Source organism: Lingula anatina, chromosome 2 (genome assembly GCF_051362555.1).
Source record: "Lingula anatina isolate TDL-2025a chromosome 2, LinAna3.0, whole genome shotgun sequence".
Classification (NCBI taxonomy): domain Eukaryota; kingdom Metazoa; phylum Brachiopoda; class Lingulata; order Lingulida; family Lingulidae; genus Lingula; species Lingula anatina.
This window is the reverse complement of record NC_141768.1, coordinates 33,506,282-33,531,417: the sequence shown is the minus strand read 5'-3', so window position 1 is coordinate 33,531,417 and position 25,136 is coordinate 33,506,282. Positions and strand designations below refer to the sequence as shown.

General features: G+C 34.8%; 2 protein-coding genes across 4 annotated transcripts in view; one reads left to right on the top strand and one right to left on the bottom strand.

The window, feature by feature from the left end:
• LOC106154830 (uncharacterized) overlaps positions 1-9,652 on the bottom strand; it is a 14,544-nt gene extending 4,892 nt beyond the window's left edge. The window contains exons 1-7 of the mRNA XM_087003112.1: positions 9,532-9,652; positions 8,485-8,653; positions 8,057-8,191; positions 6,604-6,643; positions 5,786-5,898; positions 5,298-5,366; positions 5,024-5,152 (exon numbers count right to left, since the gene is read on the bottom strand). Of these exons, the coding sequence (XP_086859238.1) occupies positions 5,024-5,152; positions 5,298-5,366; positions 5,786-5,898; positions 6,604-6,643; positions 8,057-8,191; positions 8,485-8,653; positions 9,532-9,593 (717 nt within the window). The 5' untranslated portion in view covers positions 9,594-9,652. The remainder of the gene's footprint in view (positions 1-5,023; positions 5,153-5,297; positions 5,367-5,785; positions 5,899-6,603; positions 6,644-8,056; positions 8,192-8,484; positions 8,654-9,531) is intronic.
• LOC106154829 (monocarboxylate transporter 9) lies at positions 9,621-25,136 on the top strand. Of its 3 annotated transcripts, XM_087003108.1 has the most exons (5): positions 9,621-9,744; positions 16,142-17,914; positions 18,170-18,500; positions 22,577-22,790; positions 22,964-25,136. In XM_087003108.1, coding segments are annotated over exons 2-5 (2,154 nt in total). In that variant the 5' UTR covers positions 9,621-9,744; positions 16,142-16,306; the 3' UTR covers positions 22,965-25,136. The 3 variants fall into 3 exon arrangements, with proteins under 3 accessions (XP_086859234.1, XP_086859236.1, XP_086859235.1); XM_087003110.1 differs by lacking the exons at positions 22,577-22,790; positions 22,964-25,136 and adding an exon at positions 19,674-20,122; XM_087003109.1 differs by lacking the exon at positions 9,621-9,744 and adding an exon at positions 13,047-13,193 and having other exon boundaries at positions 22,577-25,136.

Genomic DNA, 25,136 nt, shown 5'->3' with positions numbered 1-25,136 from the left:
ATTAAAAAAAAAAAAAAAAACTAGCAAGATTGGGCTGTTTTTAAACATCTTTTTAAGCACTTTGATGAAGTTGGTTTAAGTAATGATGTCTATTTAACCCTTCCAAAAAGTAATTAAAAGTAATTAAACTAGTTGTTTATTCAGTTTAATAGCTCTTCATCACATGTCGGTTATCTCGGGTACGTAGGCCAAAGGTTTATAAATCTGCACCACTCTTAAATCGCCGGCAAAAACCAAGCCCAATTTTAATAATGATAATTATGATAATTTTAATAAGCTGCCTAGGTATTGTTCAATCAGTGTAAGATAAAACGTAGGCTTGTGGCCCAGCGTCGGCGCGATCACTGCTTGCTATAGGCTATATCTGGGTAAATATGACCGACATATATAATTTTATTTTGACATTGTGGGGACGTTTTCAACACGTTAGATATGATCATTAAAATTGTGCAAATTGTAATGATTCAAAATCTGAAATCCTTTTTGAATATATTTTTTTCTTAAATTAACAAAACTTGTAGGCCCCTATGATTAAAAAATTCGTCAAATCTTACACGTTAATACATGTAGGCCTGGAGTTTGATGACAATATTTCTGGGATCATTTATAATAATGATAGTGTAGAACGTGAGGACAACATTCTGATAATGTTTGCTGATAAACTAACCAATATATAAAGGTTCTGACACAACTAACATACAGAGGTACACAATGTAGGCCTGCGTATAAGTATCGTATGTGACACCGATTACACGCACAATTTTGAGCGTGCACGTGTGAAGGCATCTTCACTGAATTTATTGAATATTCGTGAACAGTTTCAGTAACAACATCTCACCTCAAATGAGCCATACCTGTTGTAATTTGCATGCAAATAAGTTGCTCTTCGTTGTGTGAGCTGTCCTCCCGAATGCTCAATTGGCAGTTGGACAGAGACGTGTGTAGACGCAACAGTTTGTGTGGTGCAGTCACAAAGTCGCGTAGAAGGGCGTAGAAGCAAACACATAAATGTGAGTATCACTATTTCTTCAATAACCACCTCCATTAAACATCAAAGGGGAAGACGAATTAAAGAATATTTACGACAAATATTCGAGTCCTTATACTAATATTCCCATCGTTACTTAAATGTCATTCAAAATAGTAGTATTTAGCCTTTCGGTTACAATGCTTTAGGACTCCAAATGTACGATATGAACGGCAAAACGAAATTACTCGATGGGACCTTTTCATTGTACAGGCGTAAGGTAACATACTACCGTAGCTATAATAGTTATTTTTCTTTTCAGAAGTTCAACGAGATTCTGCACAACCTGCGCCTGCAAGCAACCTATGAAGCCTAGCCTTTGTTTCATAGCCAGGAACTCTTCGCCCCTTCGTGCATCAATTATATGAATACTGAATAAATACTTTTGTTATTTAAGTTTTTTATTTTTTTTTTTTATAAATTGTTGATAAAGATAGTAGTAAAGATAAAAGGAAATTTCGTGTTTGAGGACTTAATTTATGTCTAAATGTTTTTGGCCTAAGAATACATGTATTTAAAATTAAAATATTTGTAAACGTCGTAACAAATATATCCAGCGTTTTGTATAATTGGGACTTTAACATTTCAGCTGTTTTGACACACTAAAAGAAAATCTAAAACAGTTTCCAACAATCCACATTTATAATTTATTTGTAAAATTTACAATCCTGCTTTGTAGAACTTCACTTTAAATTTGTTCTATAGCAAAATGGAACTAAATCATTTGCCCTCCTGAACATAATTTTCCTAAATTTCCTAATATAGGATCAGCCCATTTTTGACGGTTCTAGTTTGCAACTGTATATTAATTTATATTGGGTGACCTATTCTTTATGTGAATACTTCAATTAATATAAAAATGAAAGTGGGAATTATTCTGATGTAACCTTAAACCACGTTTTTTTAAACGGCAATAGTTGAACTTTGCCCAAAATTTACATTCTGAGGGTATAACATATACACACTTTTTAGTTCCTTTTCTCTGAACCAAATTGAGGTAGTTAGAAAATATGTTTGAAATTAATTTCTGATTTCTTTATGTGTTTTTGTGACCATTTCCGGATTCCATAGATTCCTGAATATGGGTAAATTATGCTCGATTTAGTATATCTGTGACCCTTCAAATTGAACTGATTTGCCCCACGTAATACCACATAATACCCCCCCTTACCCAAGAAAATGGACTTGCCCCACCTGACACCTCTCCAATGGAATGAACTTGTCCTACCTGACACCCCTAAGATGCAATGTACTCGTCCCACCTGACACCCCTCTGATGGAATGGACTCGCCCCACCTGACTCCCCTCTGATCGAATGGACTTGCCCCACCTGGCACCCCTCTGATGAAGTGGACTCGCCCTACCTGACTCCCCTCTGATGGAATGAATTCGCCCCACCCAACACCCCTCAGTTGGAGTGGACTCGCCCCACCTGACTCCCCTCTAATGGAATGGACCCATCCCACCTGACACCCCTCAGATGGAATGGACTCACCCCATCTGACACCTCTCTAATTGAATGGGCTTGCCCCACCAGACACCCATCCAATGGAATGACCTCGCCCCACCTGAAAAGCCTCCAGTTGAATGGACTTGCCTCACTTGACTATTTCGACACATTTACGGTCCTCATATCTCGACTAGTTGTGTGACTGTGACCGTGACCAAGCCCATTCAATGTAACTCACGTCACTCACCTCATTCTACTCGTTACTGGACTTATCTACACTTGTGTTAGCTCACCTTGCGAGCAAATTTATCGGAGTTTTGCTTGAAATGAAGTTAAATCAATTCAATAGTTCAAAAGCTTACTTTAAACTACTTTTCACCATTTTCATAAAGTTCGTTACATTGCAGTGTTGATGTCGATTTAATCCTTCTCAGAAATAATGAACACTAGAAAATGGTGGTTGATTCATGTCGGTTATCTCGGGTACGTGCTGACAGTCCAAAAGTTCTCTAATCCTCTAATCTACACCTATACAAATATAGAAGTGCACTTCACATGCTCGAAGTATCAAAAATACAATTGAATGAATTCGAAGTTATATTTAATTTTTTAGAACATACACGTGTATAGACCGGGTTGACCGCCTCTACCAGCTACAGGCAGCCTGCACAGGTTGTCTCGATTTTACATCTACATTAATTTTTTACCTATACATTATGTAAGGAGCCTAAATTGTAACGTATGTTCCGGTAACGTACATTCCGTGCCATATAATTTTAATTTTTATATCGCTTGCCGATATATTTTGTAATAATTCAGTCATGGTTATATATATGACGTAAAGATGTTTTATAAATTTTTAAAAAATTAGAACAAAAGAAAAAAAAATAAAGAAACAGATAACATATTAGACAATAAATATATAGAACAAGGTAAAGTTTAAAATCAGTCAAACCAGGCTATGAAACTTTTTAAAAATTGTCTTCTGTCTGTTATTTTCAAGTACATGTTATTGCACCTGGCGAACGTGATGAACAACAGCTTCTCTTTCCTAGAAATCCTACTAAGATCTTTTCAAAATCTCATCAATAGAAATGACGTAGTTTAAATGAAACAAGCACGTCTTTAATATAATGCGAAAGTTACAATTTGCCAGTGGCGGTGTGGTCATGCAAGCTCGATCCTCCCCAGACATAGCAATCAGTCGACCAGTCAGTGACCGCACCGTTGTTTCACTCAGTATGGCAATATTGTCGGCACGGTCGAGGTCGCCCCCATGTTGGACCACTGGCAAACGCCTCCATTCTACCAAATTCCTCCCAACGTCTGTATCCCGACTTTCCCGAAGTTTGGCCATTGGTGTTGTGCTATGCGGTATATATATATACATGTATGTTCCGTGCATTCCTTCTTAGTTGTCCGTTATGTAGACAAAACTTTTTACACATACATATATTTGAAATGATTACACAACAGAGTATTTATCTCTTTTTCATACCGTAGTAAACTTACATATACGTTAAAAGTTCAGTCTGACTTTGCTTTGTTGCAACATCATCTAGGAATAATAGCATCATTTAATTTCGTATCTACCGTTATACATATCGTAACGGACTTTGTCGTAAGTAATTTGCTAGCTTAATGATCTTTCTGATAAACCAGCGAGTTGCTTTGCCTTCTTTTTTCTTTACTGATAACACTTTGAGTAACTCCCAGGCGATATCAGTCCACAGGTGTCAGTAATGATTTTTTGTAGCTGTGTCTTTCTACACTAATTCGGTAAATTAATGTAGCACTTCTCGGTCAGGACCCCATTTACAGCATTAACGCCGGGCTTGCAATCGTTTGGAGAACAAATTTAGGCCCAGCTGCACAACAGATCACAGGATATCGTCCTGACGGCCCTGGGGATGCAAGGTGTTTTCCAACGGAACTCGATGGTCTGCCAAGCCGTTGCTCTAGGTCTCCACCACCATTCATCGGTCGCCTACTGGCTTTCACGATGTAACTGGTTACTGTCCAAAATACTTGCAAAAATTATGCGAACAGTGAACGATCGTTCCTGTCTCCACCTCATATCTCCGGCTGTATCTCTTGCCTGCTTTAATTTAGAGACTTATCTCTTATGTCTTTTCAGCTTGGCTATTTTGTTCTGGAAACAGCTGACGCAAGTATTCTCTAGATTTGATGTCTGCCTAATAGCAGAATAACCAAAAAAAAGTTGCATTAATATAATATAATATAATATAATATAATATAATAATGTTTACAATGCTGTTCAAAGTGATTCATTCAGTTATCCCTTGGCATGTCCACTTTATTTAAGTCATGCAAGAAACTAGAAGTGGTTAATATGCATTACTGGGAATCAACACTCTCTTAAAATGTAACTTTAAGAACTAAATGTTTATCAAAACACTAATATCTGAGGCACACTCTGATCTGGAAGAGCAACAGAACACTGCACACATCTACAGTAGGTATTTTTGGATTTTAATTTATTAAAATTAATTAAATTAATCAAAATTATCTTTTGAATAGTTTACCTGTCTTATTGGTTCAGGTATCCTATACTTGCAGCACTGATGAACAAGACATACCGCAGTTTCTAGAGAAATTTTGTGACCAATTGAGACATATACAGGGTTTTCTGTGTTGTCAGAACTTCGAAGAGCCTGCAACATTGAAGACAGTGCAGTATATAATAAATAAATAAACTAATTTATCATTTTAAGTGACATCGTTTCTAAGTAGTATCATATTATATATAAAGTGTGTATTATAACAAATGAAAGAGAATAATTATCAACTAAAATGTACCTTTCCTAAAATTCTGCCAGAAGCACCAATGAGTGGGAATGTATCACCTCCTTTAGCCAGTTGCTTCACCTTAAAACATGATTTATAGCAATGTTTTGACAAACAAATAAAAATACCACAAACAAACAAACAAACAAAAAAGCTGTAATGAATATATATGTGTGTGTGTGTGTGTGTGTGTATAAAAAGATGCAGTTAATATGCACATAACTATCAGTTATAAAAGCTGCAGCCTATTATTGACTGTCTGTTAGCATAATGTATATTCAAATAACTAATTTCTAGATCTTGTAAAGTGTTTACAAAATTTTCCTTCTTAACAGGAACTTATTAATGCGCTTACCAAACTTCTTATTTTTATGAGGTCTGATTTTGATAGTAGGGTTATTTTCATCTTTTTATAATAAACTTATTGATACTTGAAATAGAACTGTGACAGAGGGGATGGAGCTTGTTTAATTAATGAGATGGCTATGACATTATTATACCTTGTCAGCATGTTCTGCATTCTTTTCCAGGCCATCCACCTGAAAGAGTTTCTTTGCCACACCCACTGTGGGTATGTCCAATATGATACCAAGGTGACAGGCAAGTCCAAACTCTACAATGGAATAAATTCAAAATATTTTTCCATATTTTATCTTGTCTGAAGTGGACATGACTAACATGGCATAGAAAACAGGACTTAACAAACACTTCATGGGGCTGGATACAAAAGCTATGGCATATATGCATATCAAATCAATTTTTCAAGCGCTGATCTTGAGCTTACCTGTATTCTTTACAATTCTTTTTTAATGAAAAAGTCAGTGGTTTAAACTATTCAATTAATCTGCAAAAATGATAATGTTATATCATGTATTTGGTCAAAAATTTAAAAGAAATCAGATGGATTAAAATAAGAAAATTGCAAGTAACACACCCATCTGTGATGCTTAGTACAATAGTATTAGTTATGTCTCCTTGATCTAAGCTAATTTGAATATAACAACATGCTGATAAAGTGATGTGACAAACTCAAGTATGATGTTCGAAATTTGGCCGGTGACGGACGCATTTATTGAAAGTCCCAAAACTAAGAGAAATGAAGCAGACTAATAATAAACACTGAATAGTGTTGACAAATGACATTTAACATCAATGTGTGCGCCTGAAATATCTACATTTGAAATAAAATTTCCAAAGAAATAGTGCACACATTTCAATTTGTGGGGTTGCAAAGAGTAGTATTATATGCCAGTTAAAACCGTATTTACCAGGTGAGCCAGTGAAAAGGAAACAACTCATAAGCAGACATTAAACTTACCTTTTGGATGAAGGATGCCATTACCATCAACTAAAACAACCTGTAATATAAATAGTGGATCATATTACTCCAGTCTTAAAGGAGATACATTGACTGCTGATCTAACAAGAATTTAATTAAAGCCTTGCAAGTGTATTGTTCTTAAAGGATTTAAAGAAAGTACACCAAGTTACATAGCTGTTTGAACAGTGTAGGAAAACCGAGGCTCTTTTTATATCAATTTTGATATAATTTATAATTATAATGTCAATATTTATGTCAAAATTATTGACCAATCTACTTTTCTGTTAGAGCTAAAAGTAAAAATAAATGACAGTTTTAAAGTCTCTCTGAAAGTGCATCTTTTAAATTGTTATATGATTAAAGTCTTTAAATTTTAAACAAAGTGCTTATCAGTTTAGTACTGTAATTTTTCAAACATTTAATATAATAAACCTGTGAAGTCCATTAATTAAAAATGTGTTGTAATATGTGTTAAAATATAATGGTATTTTCTGTTTAAGAAATAAATATAATTATATATTGTTCTTATTATCAAATAAAAAACTAAATCTAAACAGCAGAGGTATTATTTTTCAAGATCTCTTTAAAAGATCTACATGTACATGTAATTCTTTTTTTTTTTAACTATGCATGCTATAGAGTATCTACCTGTGATGTCACAATCACATGACTACTTGTCTATGATGTCACAAAAGTTTAATTTACTCTGCTTATGATGTCACAATCACATGTGTACACAATTTTACTACTGTTACAGCATAGCTTTGTACTAAAATTTAAACCTTTATGACAAATCAATCCAATTTGTAGAGACTGGTTATACATTTACATGTATATAGCAAAAGAGCATCCCTACAGTACAAACCACTGGCAAAGCAAAATGCTAATAATAATGAAATAAATTAAATTCTTTTAACATATAAATAGGACCGTATTCATTTGAAATTGTTATCAATTTTTATCCATTTGATGAACTGACTAACCTGAAATTTCACCAAAATTTGTGAAAAACTTTATGAGATATCTACCTTACAAACAATCTATGATGTATATAAAAATAGTATACTAGTTACCAACTATGTTATAATTTATATAAAAAATGTAGGAGGTAAACAGTGTTTTAAAAACAGGGCTGGTAGGAGAATATTACATAAGCTTTTATTGCCTTAACATTTTTTAATTTTCATTGTGCCTCTTCCTAGCTGTCTCTTTATAAATTAAGTTTACCAAATTAAACCTCAAGGCTCGTACTGTAAAACATATGCAATTAAAGGTAATTTTGTAGGTATAAAAAGATGAAATTTATTATAATGAGAAGAAGGATGAGATTATCAGCAAAACATGTCAAGGTTGGCTGAAATGGAATATGAAATCAAACTTAGTAAATCTCCAAGATAAAAGTTCGATCCCTCAAATTAATCTGATTTATGATAAATATATCTAAGTTTACCTGAGGCATAAGTTCCGGATTTTTCTTCTTAAGTCTCTCAAAGCTTTCCACTAGGAAAGGCACCTCACGGAAAGCTAGGAAACCAGGAATGTAGGGTGCTGTCAGCTGTATGTGACAACAATCTTCATACACAACCTAATAATAGTGGACAAATATTACCAGTAAAGGTCAAAATTGTTTTTATTTGAAAAAAAAAAAGCAAAGCTACAGTACAACAAAATGTGCATATAAAACTAATAGACTAAGCACAATTTCAGTTACAAATAAAGAGATAATAAAAAACTTTAAATGCCTTACCCAAAATGTACATAACATTTTTCTAACAGATAAAATACAAAGATGTAAATTTGTTCTAAAATTTGACAAAGGCATTTTTCAGACAACATGCCAGAATGTCAGTATGTTAATGATATTTTACATAAGCGTACCTTTAAATCTGGATAAGATGTCACCACAAGAGAGGAGCATGCATTTACATCATCTCCTTTCACAAATGACAGGTCTACACCCCCAACATATTGCAGACCTTCCTCTAGTTTACTCTGCCATGGTTCACAGTTCTCTAGGACCAGCTTGGTCTTCAGCTTATCTTGTTCCCTAAAAATAAGTATAAAACGAAGAATTAATAAGGTTTAGAATTACATTTGCCACATAAATAATCAATTAATAAAATAGCACTTTTGAAATAATTTTTTTCTTTTTGTAGTTTTCTTAGTCACCAGAGCATCTACACTTACTAAATACCTTTATGAGCTAAGGTAAATATTTTCACCAAATATTGATGGATAATGCACCAACCATTTGTTACTTTTTGAAATTTTTGCAGGGTAAGGAATTCTGTGGGAATAACAGCAACTTTTATGAATGTGGGATCAAATTTAATTTTCACAAATCATGCAAATGGAGTGACAAAGTTTGAGCAGGTCTTGACAATAAACAGTGGAGGCTTCACATGTGACACTGCTGAGCAATATGATACTGATGCTGCCTAAAATAAAGATCTTTATTTTACTGTATGGTTATTTTATAATCATTCATAATAACGATGTTTCCAAACTTTTTTGATCAAGTGTATAAATTTTTAATTATTGGTAGCTGTGAAAAGGGGACACATTCAGATTTTATCGACAAAATAAATAAATAAATAAATAAATAAATAAATAAATAAATAAATAAAATTAATTAAATTAAACAATGATAATAAATGAATAAATGAAAAAGCGACTAGAATCCTTTATCGGAGTAGGTGCATAACAGAAAATCAGCGTTGATTTCAAAAGTCACGTAAGCCAAAAAATGAGGCAAATCGTGGTCAAAATTGTGAAATCCTGTAAAAGACTACATGTATCAGGGTTTTTTTTCTTTAAAGATTTTAATGTATTCTTTTAAAATGAATCTATTTATACTGCCCAATGATTCCATAAAGTTCTTATATTGTATATGGTACAATCCCAAATTCCCGGTGTAATTCTTACCCCTCCCATTCACTTCTTAATTCTTCTGAAATATCTGTCGGTTCTGCCGGCGCCGTTTCCATGTTTGAGGAAATCCCTTCCTGCTACGTCATAAAGCTAACCTAATTTCAAAACGAGGCACCTTTTTTATTGCAGCTGTACCTGCAGCAGGAAGCACAGAAGCAGAAGATGCATTGATCTCTGAATATTGCGCTTCTAAGGTGAAATTATGTGGTAAGTTTAAAGGGAGATTGTCCTACCTTTAAGACATTCATAGAGAAGTTTATTTAAAAAATACAAATTAATGACTATTTTTGACAATTTTGCATTGCCCGACTAACAAAACAAACGACTCGCAAATTACATGATTTCGTGATGAAGCCCGCATCTCTTCTTTGATTTTCTTTGGCACCCACTGCCACTGTTGACGTATCATTCTTATGTGACTTGATGAATACAGATACAAAGTAAGACCTATTCAGATTTATCAATGGCGAATAAAGCATGTAGTTTTGGAAGGTGCTGCTAGTGCTAGAGCTGAGTATATGGAACACGTCAGGTAGTCTTAATTCCTACGACTGCATGACTTCACAGCTGTCACCGTAAAATTATGGCTCTGGATTGACAGAAATTATGTTTTAGTGAAATATAAATTTGTGGCAATTTTGACAGCAGCAATAGTGTACTTGCATGTGGCATGATAAAAGTAGACTCACAGTGTGCATATATATTCAAGTGTCAATCCCTTAATTGATATTATTGGTATTTATGCCATTAGACCCGCCCCCATTATGGGACAACCCCGGCTAATGGGTCGACCCTGGAAGTTCCTGTTTTTTCATCCAGCTTGTAGAATGTTAACAACCACTGATACCACATATTTATTTAATTGAGCATCATCAGTTCTGGATTATTATGGTATAGGTCTGACTTAAGTGGAACTAGTATCTGTATAATGAATTGTGGTTATGAATTAGAGGTACACCATTAGCTTACAAATCAGCAAGTTGTCATTGTCTTTTTGTCATGTGCAAACGTGTTTTTGCATTTGTCATTTTGTGTGCTAGGGGTACAGTACCCTAAGCTTATGGAAGGACACAAACCAACCTAAAAAAAAAAACTTATTTTTAAATCGTTACCCCTATATTGTATTTTGACCGTTATTTATTATTCAGTTAGCTTTTTTCTTTGCATTGCTTGGCATCTACATTTCATACTAGGAACCATCTGATTAAATTGCTATTCCTTTTCAATTTTCATATATCTTGATGCTTTTCAGATCTGCAAACATATAACCACAATATTGCAGGGATGTCCCTATACCTGAACCCAAAAATGTATAACCATGGTATGGCACATTAAATATCTATTATGAGCTGTATATATAAAAAAATAATTAGAAAAATAAAATGAAATAAAATGAAATAAATTAATTAGTTGATTAATTTAATTATAAATACAGATTATACAAAACTTTAAATTGTTTCAATACTTTTGGTGTATTCTTCATTATTGAAAAGTCAAGCCTCAAAGATATATAGTGAGCAACATCTGAGATGATTTCTACACTGTGTGATGTGATACTGGAATAAAAATTTTTGCAGGGTGAAACTATGCATGAGGAATGCTGTTATTAGAAAGAAAATAAAAAATGACAAAGTAGGGTGAAATTGTTTTGCTGTACAGTAAATTAAAATTGGAGAGAAAACAGCGAGAAAAAAATATCTGTGGATAAATTCTGTCAGCTTTTATGTGTTAATGCACCATGTTTACTAGTCTGCCTTTATTTTTGATCCTAATCCTGCTGTGGTAAAATACAATGGAGTGAAAGACTTCAATAAAGCTTGCCCAATAGTGAAATTAAAACAGAATACTTTTCTTTTGTCTTTCACACCTCAATCTGCACTTTGTTTTAGATGACTCTTCCCACACAAAGTCTGCTCCCTGAATAAATCGCTGTGCCATAAAAATTTATATTGAGGTTCATCAGGCAGTACAGATTTTCTGATCAGAATCAGTAATTGTGTACAAGCAGATTGATATGAGATGCAGAGCATAAAGGCAACATAGTTAGGAGGAGGAAAAATTGATGGCTCTGTATATCAGTATGGAAATGGCCTGTTGCTGGTGACCTGTCTGCTTACATGGCATCAAATAGAAAGCTACTTGTAAGGGTAGGACAAGAACAGTAGTCACTGTGAAAAAAGTGTTTTTTATCTAAATAAGCTTATTATGTTTTGTGTAGAGAGGTTATTATGGATCACATGAACCAATGTATCAGCACTGGAGGAAAAAAAAGTATCTTCAACTAAACTACTAGTAGTTATGGAGTATGCACAGTTTTATACTGCAGTCAGATTAAGAAAGATCAAAGGACAGTTTCTACTTTGCTTTTCTGTCAAATGAATGCCAAAACAAGTTTTGAGACTTTATCTGTACATTTTTTTATTGTTTGTATTTGATCGTTTACTTGTACAGTTCACATGCAAGTTGCACACAGTTCAAGTGGCTCTTATCTTTTGAAGTCTTCTGTGCACCCCTTGTGAAATGTTTACACATTTAGGTTAGGTCATGGTATAAGTTAGGAGCATATTAACATATGTCAAGGTGCACAAATAAAAGGATGCTGTAAAACCTGTCACAGATAATTATTGAAATGTATGTATTCATTCATAAAAAATCTGCTGATAACCAGATCTCGTCACTTGAGGAGAATTTTGTTTCTGTCCAGTCCTCTTTCCAAATGAGTTTGTATGCAATCAATATATGTAGAATTTATTAGAAATATTATTGCATGTCAGCATATTCAACATTTTTGCTTGATATGTAGAAAGAATTCAACTATGTTACCATAAATATCGTGAACCTCTTTTAGGGATTCTCTGATGAAGTACGCAAAATAAAGGTCTTCATGTCATTAAATATATCTTACACAGATGGGATTTTGTCACCCAATTGAATGAGTAAACTCATTTTTTTTCCTGCAAATTGTTATGTTGTAATATAATTGACAAATGGCCTGCTGAGGTACACAATTTGGCTTGCCTACTAGTACTCTCTCAAACAATGCACAATGCATGAAAGAATATTGATTGGTTATTTATCAGCTGTTCACAATTTGTTTCATTTACTGTTTTTTTTTTTTTTTTTTTGTTTTTTTTTTTTTTTTTTTTTAATATACGGTGAAAATGTACTGGAAAACACTAAACTTAAATGAAATAATCAGTAACGGAATAGTCCAAATCAAAGTGCATCTATAGAGAGCATGGAGAGTGTTGAAGCAAGTTGACATGCCACATTCATGGGATAGATTTATCACATGATAATTATTATTTGTTGTTGTTTTTTTTTAAATTATTGATATTTCATTGTCAGTTTACAAATAAGTTTTAAGGGCATTTGGAAAACAATATATATATGCAGACAATGCTGCAATTGCTTACATCCCACTTTGAATGGCATTTACAGATGATTCATAGTACTTTCTGATTATTAATGTGCAAGCTTGATCCTTGTGAGCTCAGCTGTATACACAGTTTTAACTCAAACAACAATGTCAGACAGCATGTGCAAGTATAGATGAATATGTATATCATTATATTAGGGTATTATAATCGGTTTAAAACCCATTGAGTGAGAGAAAGAAGCCATGAATAGTCCATTTTATGCATCTTGATACCTGGGTAAGTGAAATTCTGTAACTGGGTAAGTGAAATATTTTAAGCAAGGGCTTAAACCATATGAAAATTGCTTCTGAGTCAATACTTCATCTTTCAAGCTGTCATCGAATTATGTCACTTCCTGAAAGATGAGAACACTGATCATAATACTGTGATAGACATGACTAGTCATCCAGTCATATTTTACATAAAAAAAAAGTTTTTTTAATCTATTACAAGATTCTTTTATGACTGATGATGTTATATCTTCTTTTCGGAAACTCTAGACTTTAGACTGAGGTACCTGAGAGAGAGAAATACTTGCCTAAACTATTTCCAGTAATAAAAAAACTCTCCTCAGATACTTGGTTTCAGTTTGCCACTGTGAATAGATGCAGGCTATCATGAGGTTATTGCAGAGACTTTTTAGATATCTTTTTATTTATATATTTATTTAATTAATTACTTGCTTATTTTGCTATGCTATAAAAGAAAGGATAAGTCATGTGATGTGAATGAGCACTAGTTTTAATACAAGAATGATAGCTAGATTGTATGTTAAAGAGATTTCTAGGACAATGCCCCCCCACCCTAAAATGCCACACTTTGGCTTCGTTCACATGCAATGTCTATTTTCTAAATTCTATTTTCTATTCGCGCTATCTTATGATCACGGTCTGTGCCCTGAATATCCCGCCGCGTAATTACTGGCAGCACGAGCCAGTTACTTATAGTAACTTATAGTAACTGGCTCGCGCTGCCAGTAATTACGCCGCGGGATATTCAGGGCACAGACCGTGATCATAAGATATACCGAAAATAGAAAATAGAATTTAGAAAATAGACATTGCATGTGAATGAAGCCTTTGTGTCAGATAATGTGAGAATTGTAATTATGCCTGAGAGCATTGGCTTTCAGTTGGAGAAATGGTAAATTGTTCTTGTTAACAGTCTGTGGGTCTTGATTAGCTATTTTTGCACCTTTTTATTTAGAGAAAATATGCAATAAATATAGACCCACATACTGATTTAGTACAAAAATTAACTGGCAATCATTAATTTCGATATTGTATAATATTATCACAGGGATTAGTCAAAACCAGGTAGATCTTTACTTTCTTGGTTAAATAAATTCAATTCTATATCTGAATTTTTATTTATCTTTGATATGATGAAATAGTTGGTAATTGGCTGTAACAATGTGACTAATTTGAAGACAGAGACTTATAAAAAGGCTACTCAAGCTCACCTGTATTGAATATTTGGTGCACCTTTGTATTATATGGAGAGCTGTGGCTTTATTCCTCTGGAAACACCACTGATTTTGAAAAGTAAATGGAAAATACTTCAATTTAATGGTCTGTTAATCATCTTGATATTTCAATAATTGCATCCATTGATTGCAGTTATCACGGTAAATGGCCACCTTTTTGCCCTTTCTCCCTGGCAATTATATTATGGTATGAGTAAGAGCACATATAGTATTCTTATTTGTGTGTATGCAATGTATATCCATTTTCACGACATTCACATCAGTGCTTAACCATGAAAATGTACTTTACTCATGTCATTTTAGCCTTACTTCCATATTCGAGTCACATGGCATACACACAGAAAGCAATGGTATTGTTTGTTTCTCTTTAGCATTCAGGGCAGTGGGTTTAAATAGTGTCTCATTGTGAAGAATGATTGTATTTTTTTAGTACAGTTGGATGAAATCTCAACAACAAGCTGTTTTACTAATATAGATGCCAATGTGACAGTCACCTTGCGTTGTACTGTTAAATACAGGTGCTGTAAATACGTAGGCATATACATATATATTGAGTATTTGCATTTGCATTATTTATTCAAGTATACAGCTTAATATTGATACCAGTAACTGCGTTTTCTAATTAATTATGATAATAGAAGAACAGCACAGCTGGGTTCAGACTGCTTTTCACAAGTTAACAATATACCAAAGCAAGCCCCCCTAACCCTCCCACCTGTTGGTGATTGCTAAAACTCTGTTTACATGGGCCTTCCGATTGCTTATAAGAGAAGGGGTTTGGGCCTAGTCTCACCAAAGGTTACAGGGAATAGGCCTGGGTAGCCAAGTGTTGCCAAAGTGATCTTAGAAGTCTCCCAAGTCTTTTCTTTTGGTCTCTGTCACTCTCAGTCAGGGTTTGTGTGAGTTTAGAACTACGTGTATTAGCTAGGAAACTAGTAACCATTTTAAGAGTGAATTAAAATTTAGCAAGACAAAGTCTCAGGAGTCACAAGTCAATGGGTTTCAGATTATCAGACACTCTTGAGTCACTTGGCAAAGGATAGCATCTGGACAAGTTACTTTTGAGGAATGTTTCAATTGTGAGCTTTGTAGGGAGATATGGCCAAAATAAAGCCATATCACTATCCTGCAGCCATATATAAGCAAAATGCCAATCAGGATTGGATTGGATTCTGTCTCCACAAAAAACAGGCTACTTGATAATATTGTGCCACGTATTAGGGGTAGCATATAGCTTGCACTATATGGGATTCAACAACAAAGTTTCATTTTTTTATGGTGATGGTGTTTTTGTTGATAATGTCTAGAAAACTAATTATTAATAACTCAGTTGTCCATACTATGACTTTGAAAATATAATACCGTAGATGAGATGTTACCAGTCTGGGGTAGGGCTAACACTCGCCAATTTAGCCAAATGCTAAAACTGACTTAAATTGGCTAAAGAAAAAGGGCTTGATTTGACATGTTTTAGCCAAATTAGAACCATTTTGGTAACAAATTGACAAAAATGTGGTGATTTGGCTAAGCGAAAAAAAATTGCTAGCGCTACCCCAGCCAGTGTAGCACAAACCAGCTGTTGACTTTGTCAGCAAATACCCTTTGCTTTTATAATTTATAAACTAAAAGTAACAATAATGTAAACCATGCTGTGTTGATAATGAACTTTGATTAAATATCCCTCTTCATTATGTTGTAGGTTCTCCTTCATGCATCGAAGTCGTAGCATGATTTGGCACACTCTGAGCTGCAGAAACATCCTGAGACTACGGAGTTCAATGACTAAGTTACACTTATACAGCTGCCTTTTTAGCATATACACAGCAGAGCTATTTGCCAGTAACTGTTTAATATCATAGACAACATGAGCTTGGCTCACAATCAGAAGGGAGGTTGTCGAGATAGCAATAGAAGTGTGCATAGTACTCACTCTTCATCGTCATCGTCTTCATCTTCTTCTTCTTCCTCCTCCTCTTGGACTTACCCCACACCGGATCCCCCAGATGGAGGGTGGGGATGGGTGATAACCTTTGCTTCTTTCATCATCCACTTGATAGCTGATGGAAGTGCCTTCACATTTGGTGTGCTGTATGCAGAGTTCATGGACTACTTCCAAGAGAGCAACACCAAGACATCACTTATAGGCTCCCTCTATGTTGGCATTCCACTTCTCTGTGGACCACTAGGGGGAGCCATGACAAGCCGTTTTGGATGTAGAATTACAACTATAGTTGGAGCTATTATGGGGGCAACCGGCATGATATTGAGCTACTTTGTCGAATCTATGGATGTGTTATTCTTCACATATGGTGTAATATCTGGCATTGGATTATCCATGGTATATGTACCTGCAATTGTTGTAATTGCAAATTATTTTGAAGACAGGCGAGCATTTGCAACAGGGTTGGCCGTTAGTGGTAGTGGTATTGGAACTTTCATTTTTGCTCCTCTCACGGAATATCTGATCAACGAATATGGTTGGCAGGGAACATCTCTGTTGATTGGTGGAATTATGTTGAATATGTGCATATGTGGTGCCCTCTTTAGGCCATTACTCAGCAAGAGAGAAAAAAAGAGGTACAGGTACCTTCACACTTTGGAGAAGTTTTCAGCTTCTGTACACAACGTGCAACATGGAAACAAAACACCAGGGAATATGTCCAAGACAGGCTCATTGGATTGTTTGTCAACGGCAATCCATGACGGAAAGCAGATGCATCATAATACCACAGTGCAAATTATAGTGACTCAGGCCCCAGACCAAGATGGACCTTCTATTCCATTGCAGCATCCCAGAAACCATGCTGTTGATGCCAAGGTGTTGCCATGGTTGAAAGATGTACATCTTCCGCGTGAATGTAAAAGTCTGAGTGCACTGCCAGATGAAGCAGTAGATTTTGACTTAGAAGATATGGTTGAAAATACTGATGAAATGACTGAGATAGCAGATAGACCTGGCTTACCTAAAAATAATGTTAATGTCCTAAATCATGGTCATTATAAAAAGCACAAAAAGAAAAACACAGCTGAGAATCGTGTATGGAAAAAGCGTCATGGCAAAAAGAACACCAAACTTGCCCCAAGTTGTATTCCTGTAACTGAGAGTGCTCAGGTTTTCAAAAAGGATACATTTTATCGGGGGTCACTTATACGTACTCCAGGTAATATGCCTCAGGTACACAAAGTCAAATTCAAGGCCACCAGCTGCCCTGATATCTTCCTGAAGCATCCAGCGTCCTCATCAAGTTCCTCTTCAGATACAGATATATGGGACACTTGTGGACTCTTACAACTCGTCAGGCTATCAAAGGGGGTCAGGAACATTGTTCGTGAAATGACAGATGTGAGTTTGGTGAAGAATCCATATTTTTTGTTGTTTTTCTTCTCCAATGTGTTCCTGTACCTTGGCTACGACATTCCGTACATGTATTCTGTGGAAAGGGCTTTGCATTTGGGATACGACAACAACAAGGTAGGTGGTTAACTTCCAGATAATTTTGATATAAATGCCTTTTTTCTTCAATTATCTTTCAGGCCATTCAAGGTTGTTATTATTGTCATAGATGAGGAGAAAAAAAGGAAATACACTTCCATATGAATAGAACTATGTACCCAGTTAACCCAGTAAGTTAGTTATTGGCTTTAAAGATATAAGTATTAATTTGAATGTTTCTACTTAAAAAATAAGTGAAATGTTAATAAAGAACTATATTATTGATTATTCTAGGCATCCTTCATCATCTCAGTGGTCGGCATTGTCAGCATGGTTGGACAGCTTGTTTATGGTTACCTTGGTGACCACCAATGCATCAACATTCTTCTCCTATACGGCTTGTCTGTGATTGGCTGTGGAGTTGCCGTGATGCTGATTCCCACAGTGAACACATATGAGGGCATGTGTGTGATGATAGGGCTGTTTGGGTTCCTTTTGTCAGCTAACTACTGTCTGGAGTCAGTGGTCATTGTGGAGCTCCTCACCCTGGACAAACTGACCAATGCTTATGGCCTGATCATGCTTGGACAGGGAATGGCTAACCTAATAGGGCCACCCATAGCAGGTGAGGGAGTGTTATTTTAATGTTTATTTTGTTTTTAGGCATGTAGAATGAGAAGCAAAAAATAAGCAAATCTGCTGGTATATTTTGTTTCTATGCCTCCATGTAGAGCATGTTGTTATTTAATGTGTCATTTGGGTCAAAAAGAGATGTATATTTCAGATTTGTTTTCCTTTTGCCACCATATGTGGTCAAAATGTAGTGTCTGACTCTTGTTTTTTAGTTTCTAAATCAAGAATAGCTCCTCTTATTTAAAGGCCATGAAAAACCTTTTTCATAATGCTTTTGCTGTTGTTTACATTTTTAAAGTTCTCAAGTGATAGTGCCTGGTATTATATACATTCTTATCATTTTTGGTTTACAAGTGAAATAGAGAGATAAACTTGATTTTTTGTTATTATGGTAGAATTGACAGCTAATCACAACTAGCGCATCTTTAATACTGTGTACACCAAGCTGCAATGGGTTTGGTCAGTTAGACACCTAATACATTCAGGTGCCTGCAGAAATGTTCACAACCTTAAATGTTTCTACTGTATGTCTACCTGTCTGTTTGGCTGTCTGGCTGGTCTTTGCTTCTTGATGAAGAGAACTGACATGTATGTGCCTATTTTTAAGGATTTTTTTTTTTTTTTGTTTGAAATTCCAGATTAAGAGGAATTATCTTCATATACGAGAAAGTCGTTTTTTTTTTCCTGATTTAGATGCAGGACATGTCTAAGGTTAGACTTGAGGCATAATTGAATTGATGTTTCACCAAGTTGTGTCCTGCTGCTTAAATGTCAAGTTGTTCTCTTACTCCCTCGATGCATCAGTCTATAACTACTGGGCTCACTAAGTTGTTCTGCTAATCTTGGGCTCAGAAAAAACAGAAAGACATTTACATAGCTTAATTTACTTAACTCTTGTTTTGTTTTAGGGTCTGAAATATTTTACACAACAATTCAAATCATCCAGAGATGTTTTGCAATGCAATGGCAATTTGGAATGAATACTAATGTTTATGTGTGCGTGCGTGCGTGCATGTGTGTGTATTTTTATCAGGTGTTTATTTATTGAGGAAATGTATTTGATTGGTTTCAGTTTCTTATATAAACAGATGTGTTAACTATCATGAGGTGAACAGCTTAATATGTTACATTTTTTATTTTGTTTTCTTTTCTTACTTGCATTCAGGTGCATAAATAGCTACAGGCCAAGGAATGTGTCTGTTACTGGAGACAGTGGCAAATTTGGCATTTGAAGATATTTCAAAATAACAGGAAAAGAATAAGATTATCTTATTGGCATTAGTGGAATTATTACATTGAATGTGGGCATATTTTACCAATTTTAAACTGTCAATTTCCATTATTTTTTCTTTATTAGACTAGGTGAAAAATTTGATAAATTACAAATCTTAATGTCACATTTTCTTACATGTGGGCAAAATCAAAGTAGAATTAAGTCATAATGGTTTTAGATAAGATATGAAAGCACACATTCTGGCTTTTAACTGCGTGATAAAGTAAAACATTTTTTCCTTTTGAGAAGCAGTTTCTATCTTTAATTCAATCCTGATGTATACTGACAAGAACATTTATTTTAGATTTATATGTGGATGTTGTCTTTTTATAGTTTTTTTTAAAATAAACTGTGTTATTTATAATGAAAATTAAAGAGTTATTGAAATCTGGGCCCACACAACATGTATATAAATCTTGGAAGAGCGGATATACATATTTTGCCTGTTTCTTAGTGACTTGTCTCAACTTAGTCATTTTAATTTGAATATGTGAGCTAATAGGCTAAAAGCCCAGGTTCACACTGCCATTATTTGCTCCAACAGATTAGAATAGAATAACTGGAATAAAATAGAGCCTTCCAGTACTTTTATATTTTACAGAGCCTAAGTGTTTAGTGGTGAAATATTATATGCTGATAACACATCAGGCATTTACCTGTAGTGTGATAAACATCACAATGAGATGATTTTAACCTGGCTGTAATTACAGGGAAAGGCAAAGAGTTGAATGGCATTTCTTTATATTAGCAATACAAACCAGCTTTGTGTAGGCAGTCCTCAGTGGAGCTCTCTTTAGTGCGGTTAGGCAAAGAGCTGTAGTACATCACCGTCTACATTTTCAAATCAGCAGAGCTGTGTTGAAGTTGAAAAGTCATGAGTTTTGTGTGCCGTACCTCCTGTATATTCAGACAACTTGAGAAGCGCACAGTGGTTTAGGGCTAGGCATTGCTGTCTACGAGTTAAGAACGCCTGCCTGCTTTGGAGTGCTTTTAACAACATTATGAATATACACTAGCCAGAGTATATGTGTAACTAGAAGAATCTAGAAGTAGGCAGTATGTATATTAAAGGAATTCAGGGTGAGTAGTGCATGTCATGTGAATGTGTATATGTGTTGTGATATGTGTATATGTGAGTTATGTATACATACTTGTTAATTGCTGCTTCTTATGGTATATTATCCGTATGTTATAAGATATGTCACATAGTAATTATAGCAGTAGTTGCAGGCATAATATTGTGAAAAGCTACGTAAACATTGCATTAAACATGGTATTTTGTGAAAGGGACCTATTGTACCTTAAATTTTCTTATTTATTTTTAGATTACGTGTGCTTATATCCATTAAAACATTTAATCCTTTAGAAATTATACATTTGATTCCCACTTTAAAAATGGCTATTTTCACATGGTAAAGATACAGGCATCCAATACATGTCCCGTTATGTTAGATCCAATATTGCTTGTAAAATTCCAAAATAAAATTTTTTTGTCATTTTTTTCTGATAACCTTAATAGCCTATACAAAACATATGAGGCACTGGTCACAACATGTTCCATGGTAAATTAAATTTTATTTTTAGCAGAAATTGTAAGTCACCCCTTGACTGCTGCTTGCCAATTCTGGAGTTTCTGGTTTGTATGGGGGTAGTCACTTGGAATATTTTCCTGGAATTCAATTAACTTCAACCTGCATGGCTTAGATATTTTGATTACCTGCTGGGCTTACTCTGCCCTCCATTTGTAGAAAGATCTGCAAAATGCAGTTCAATCCCAGTGTATATTATTTTGTAAATGAGTTTCTTTGTGCATTTCCCTGAATCTGTATTTTATGGCTATCAGCAATGTAATTTAGCTATGGAATAATATAAAATATTTAGTGCATCATGCCAGTATTCATGATAATGTCTGACTTAGTGACAGTTACATTGGAAACTGATTACTATATCTCACACCCATTTACAAAAGCAGCAAATTTGTTGATTGATTTTTGTCCACCCTACATGCAGAAGCATGTAAGGTGGTGAATAAAGGAACAGAAAATGGAATTTGTACCCAGAAAGTGTTTATATTTATTGTGCTAAATTCCTGATAAGTATTTCACATAAAAGAAATAGGGGAAAAGCTATTTTGTCAAAAACATAACATATCAAACCCCCTTAAGGTCACAAAAGACTATATTGTAGAACAACAAAAGAACGTGACTTAACAGTAAACTTTCATTAGTCAAGGTACGTAGTCAGATAGTGTGTCCATTTTTTCGGGACACCCTGTAGAAAGAGTCTGAGAACAGAGTGTCATGTAAAATAAGAATTACCCTGCTTTCCTAAGATTACAGGTGGAACTCCGAACCACTTAATTCTGGCATTACTTTTTTGGACTAGTATATAATGTGAATGGGATCTTAACAGGGATGGCTCAAAAGCTATTAAGTAAAGTTAAATGTGCCAGAGGCAATACCATACAATAGTAAAAACCCCAATTTGAGGTACAATTATGTGTGGGGTGATGGCTGTGAAGCAGTGTGACACTGTGACATAGTTTCCGACATAAGTAATCTTATAATCGATATCAGTTTTAAAATGAAGTATGCCTACATGCAATTCTGTGAATGGATGATTTTCAATTGAAAAGTAAAGTAATAAGAAGGGGGAGGGGGAGATTATGCGTATATGCAGTATGTATGCAAATGGTAACCTCTCTTAACCCACTCTCCAAAGCAGGATGCATAACTGACTGTCCGTGTCATAACAATGCCTTCACAAGATCTTTCAACTTCTTTCTTTATTTTCAGGTTATTTTACAGACACAACTGGAAGCTTCGATTTCTCTTTCTTCCTATTTGGTGCCGTCATTATCCTGGCGGGGGTCTTGCCACTGCTGATACTCTGCGCCAAGTGGAGCAGGAAGGGAAAAGATGGCGAAGGAGTTGAAGAAGGGGGAGCCACAAACAAAGACAGTCCCAATACTAATGACGTTGTGGTGACAGCTAGGGAAACTGTGCTATAGTAATGTCATATATATTGGTTTTCCTTATAGATTAATCAGTCCTGAAATTAACTTGAAATATACATTGATATAGATCTGATTAAACCTGGGTCATATTTTGGATTGGCAATGTAGAATAGGGTTATATCTGAGATCAAAGTTAGCAATTATTGTTTCAAATGACCAATCTTAGGTGGAGCCACTGAGGAGGACTGGGTTAGTTGAACCAGCTGTTCAACTTTGTATGAAGACATAGAAGCTCTGATGATATATACTAAGCCATGTGTGTTCCCAACCTGTTAAAAAGTTCTAGATCTGGATGGCTAGTACAAGTTCAAAGCTACTCGTATTAATGAGTGAATGCCATTGGTGCAACCAAGTTGGGGCCACAGAAGTGTAATATAACATAAAGAGCAGTGACTTGACTGATACAGGGATATTGAGAAAAAAAAAACTGTTTATCTGAACAAGTAACCTATCGATCAAGATTTGAATATTCACCTAATGGCAGGTGACCTTTTTGTTTCACAGGAACTGCAGTTTTGTTCAGCAAAGGCTTTTGATGTATTATCTGGAAAGTCTGGTGCATTTTTTATAATAGTCCTGATAAGTGTCAGACTAAGAAAGGGTTAAGCAATTAATTTCTTTATAAGAAGTATAAACATAAACATTTTATTAGTATATATTTAATTATTATAAGCCAGTATTGATCAACTCTGCCTTTTCTTTTTGTTCTTCTTTTTGTGTGTTATGACAACTGATTGAATTTTTTTTTTAATTTTTAAATATTTACAATCTATTTCCAGCCAGCCAATATTCTTCTTTTACAGTGCCACTTACATAGCTTGGTGATACTGTTGTTTATATGCTGATGGTAACATTTTTCTTGCCAAAATTTGAAATTTAGTTCCCAGTTGAGTAGATATTATAGTGTTTAGAGGAGAATGATTGATTATATTCACCCTAAATCTGTTATGACCTTTTCTGAGTCGTTTCACCAAACAAACTCGGTGGGTAACTACAAACCTGTGGTTATATTCACAGTTTATTTCTCTCATTACTTCTTGATTTATTGACAAGTATGAAATCCCCATTTTATAATGTTCGACCACATGTTGATACTGGTGCTGCTCCAGGTAGATATGACTGATTGCACAGCTGCTTAAGACTGCGTTCAGAACAGCGGAGTGATCCAATATGGCAACCCACCAAAAAGTTTGCCGCTTAATTCCCGATTAGACACTGAATAGATTTCCTGCGGGGATTACGCAGCGTGCATTCAAATGGGTTGGCCATATTTGATCCGCGGATCTGTTTGTCCACTGTTCTGACAGGGCTCTAAAAGTCTTAAAAGTCTAGGATGTTTTTGCTCACTTAAGTTGCATGCAGCTAGCACAAAAATTCATGTGTAATAGCACCTATATTTATGTTTATGTGCTAACGTATGAAAGATATTGGTATAAACAACTTAAACTGCTGTCAGCTGGCTAATCATCTCCATATCTGGGGCTCGCAAATCTTTGGCTTTCCTATCACCACCTCAAATCTCGCACTGCAGAAAGGCCAACCTTTTTTTTTTCTCTGCTGATAGCCCTGTGCATAGGTTAAGGTACATCAGCTCACTTGCCAGTTATTACCATGTTAATTAGAATGAAAAAAAAAAATCAAATAGAAGCTGATGAATAATTGCTCAAGGCTTATTTTAAAACATTGTCTTCTTTTTGATGATGTTTGTATTCTAGTCACAACAATATATTGAAAATCTTTGCACAACTTGCACTAGAGCTTGAGAGTAAGTTCTGAAAGTTCACCTTGTAAGCTACTGCCAAAATTATATTTAAGTTGCTTGAATGCATTTCATCAAAACGTTCATTTGCATTTGTCAGATTATCTCTGTGGCATTTAAAACTCATGAGGTAAAGAACACATCCATGTGACTCTGTATGTTTTTGTAGAAATGATATACTAGTGTATTTTTTGTTGATTTTTAATAAGTGTTTATCACAATATAAATGTTTTGTTGGTTTTGAGATAAATTTTGATTCAAAATGGTCAATTTTGATTCAAAATTAAATGGTGCTCTCATTTCTCCTTGTTTCATCAGCACCATAGATGTTGGTGGCAATTCAAGTAAATAGCTGTTTATTATTTTTTAGTTTACATGCCACTGAATTGGTGTAGCAGCATACTGCACTACCCTTTCAGATATATACCTTTTTTCTGGTTAGAAGTTTAAGAAGGGCATTAGTACAATAGAAAACATTGTAGTGGTGTTTACCTAAGTCCTTTAAAGCAAATTTGACAGTTGCAAATGACTCTTGCAAAAAAAAATAGATGTTAATAAATAAAGCTTTATTCAAGATCAA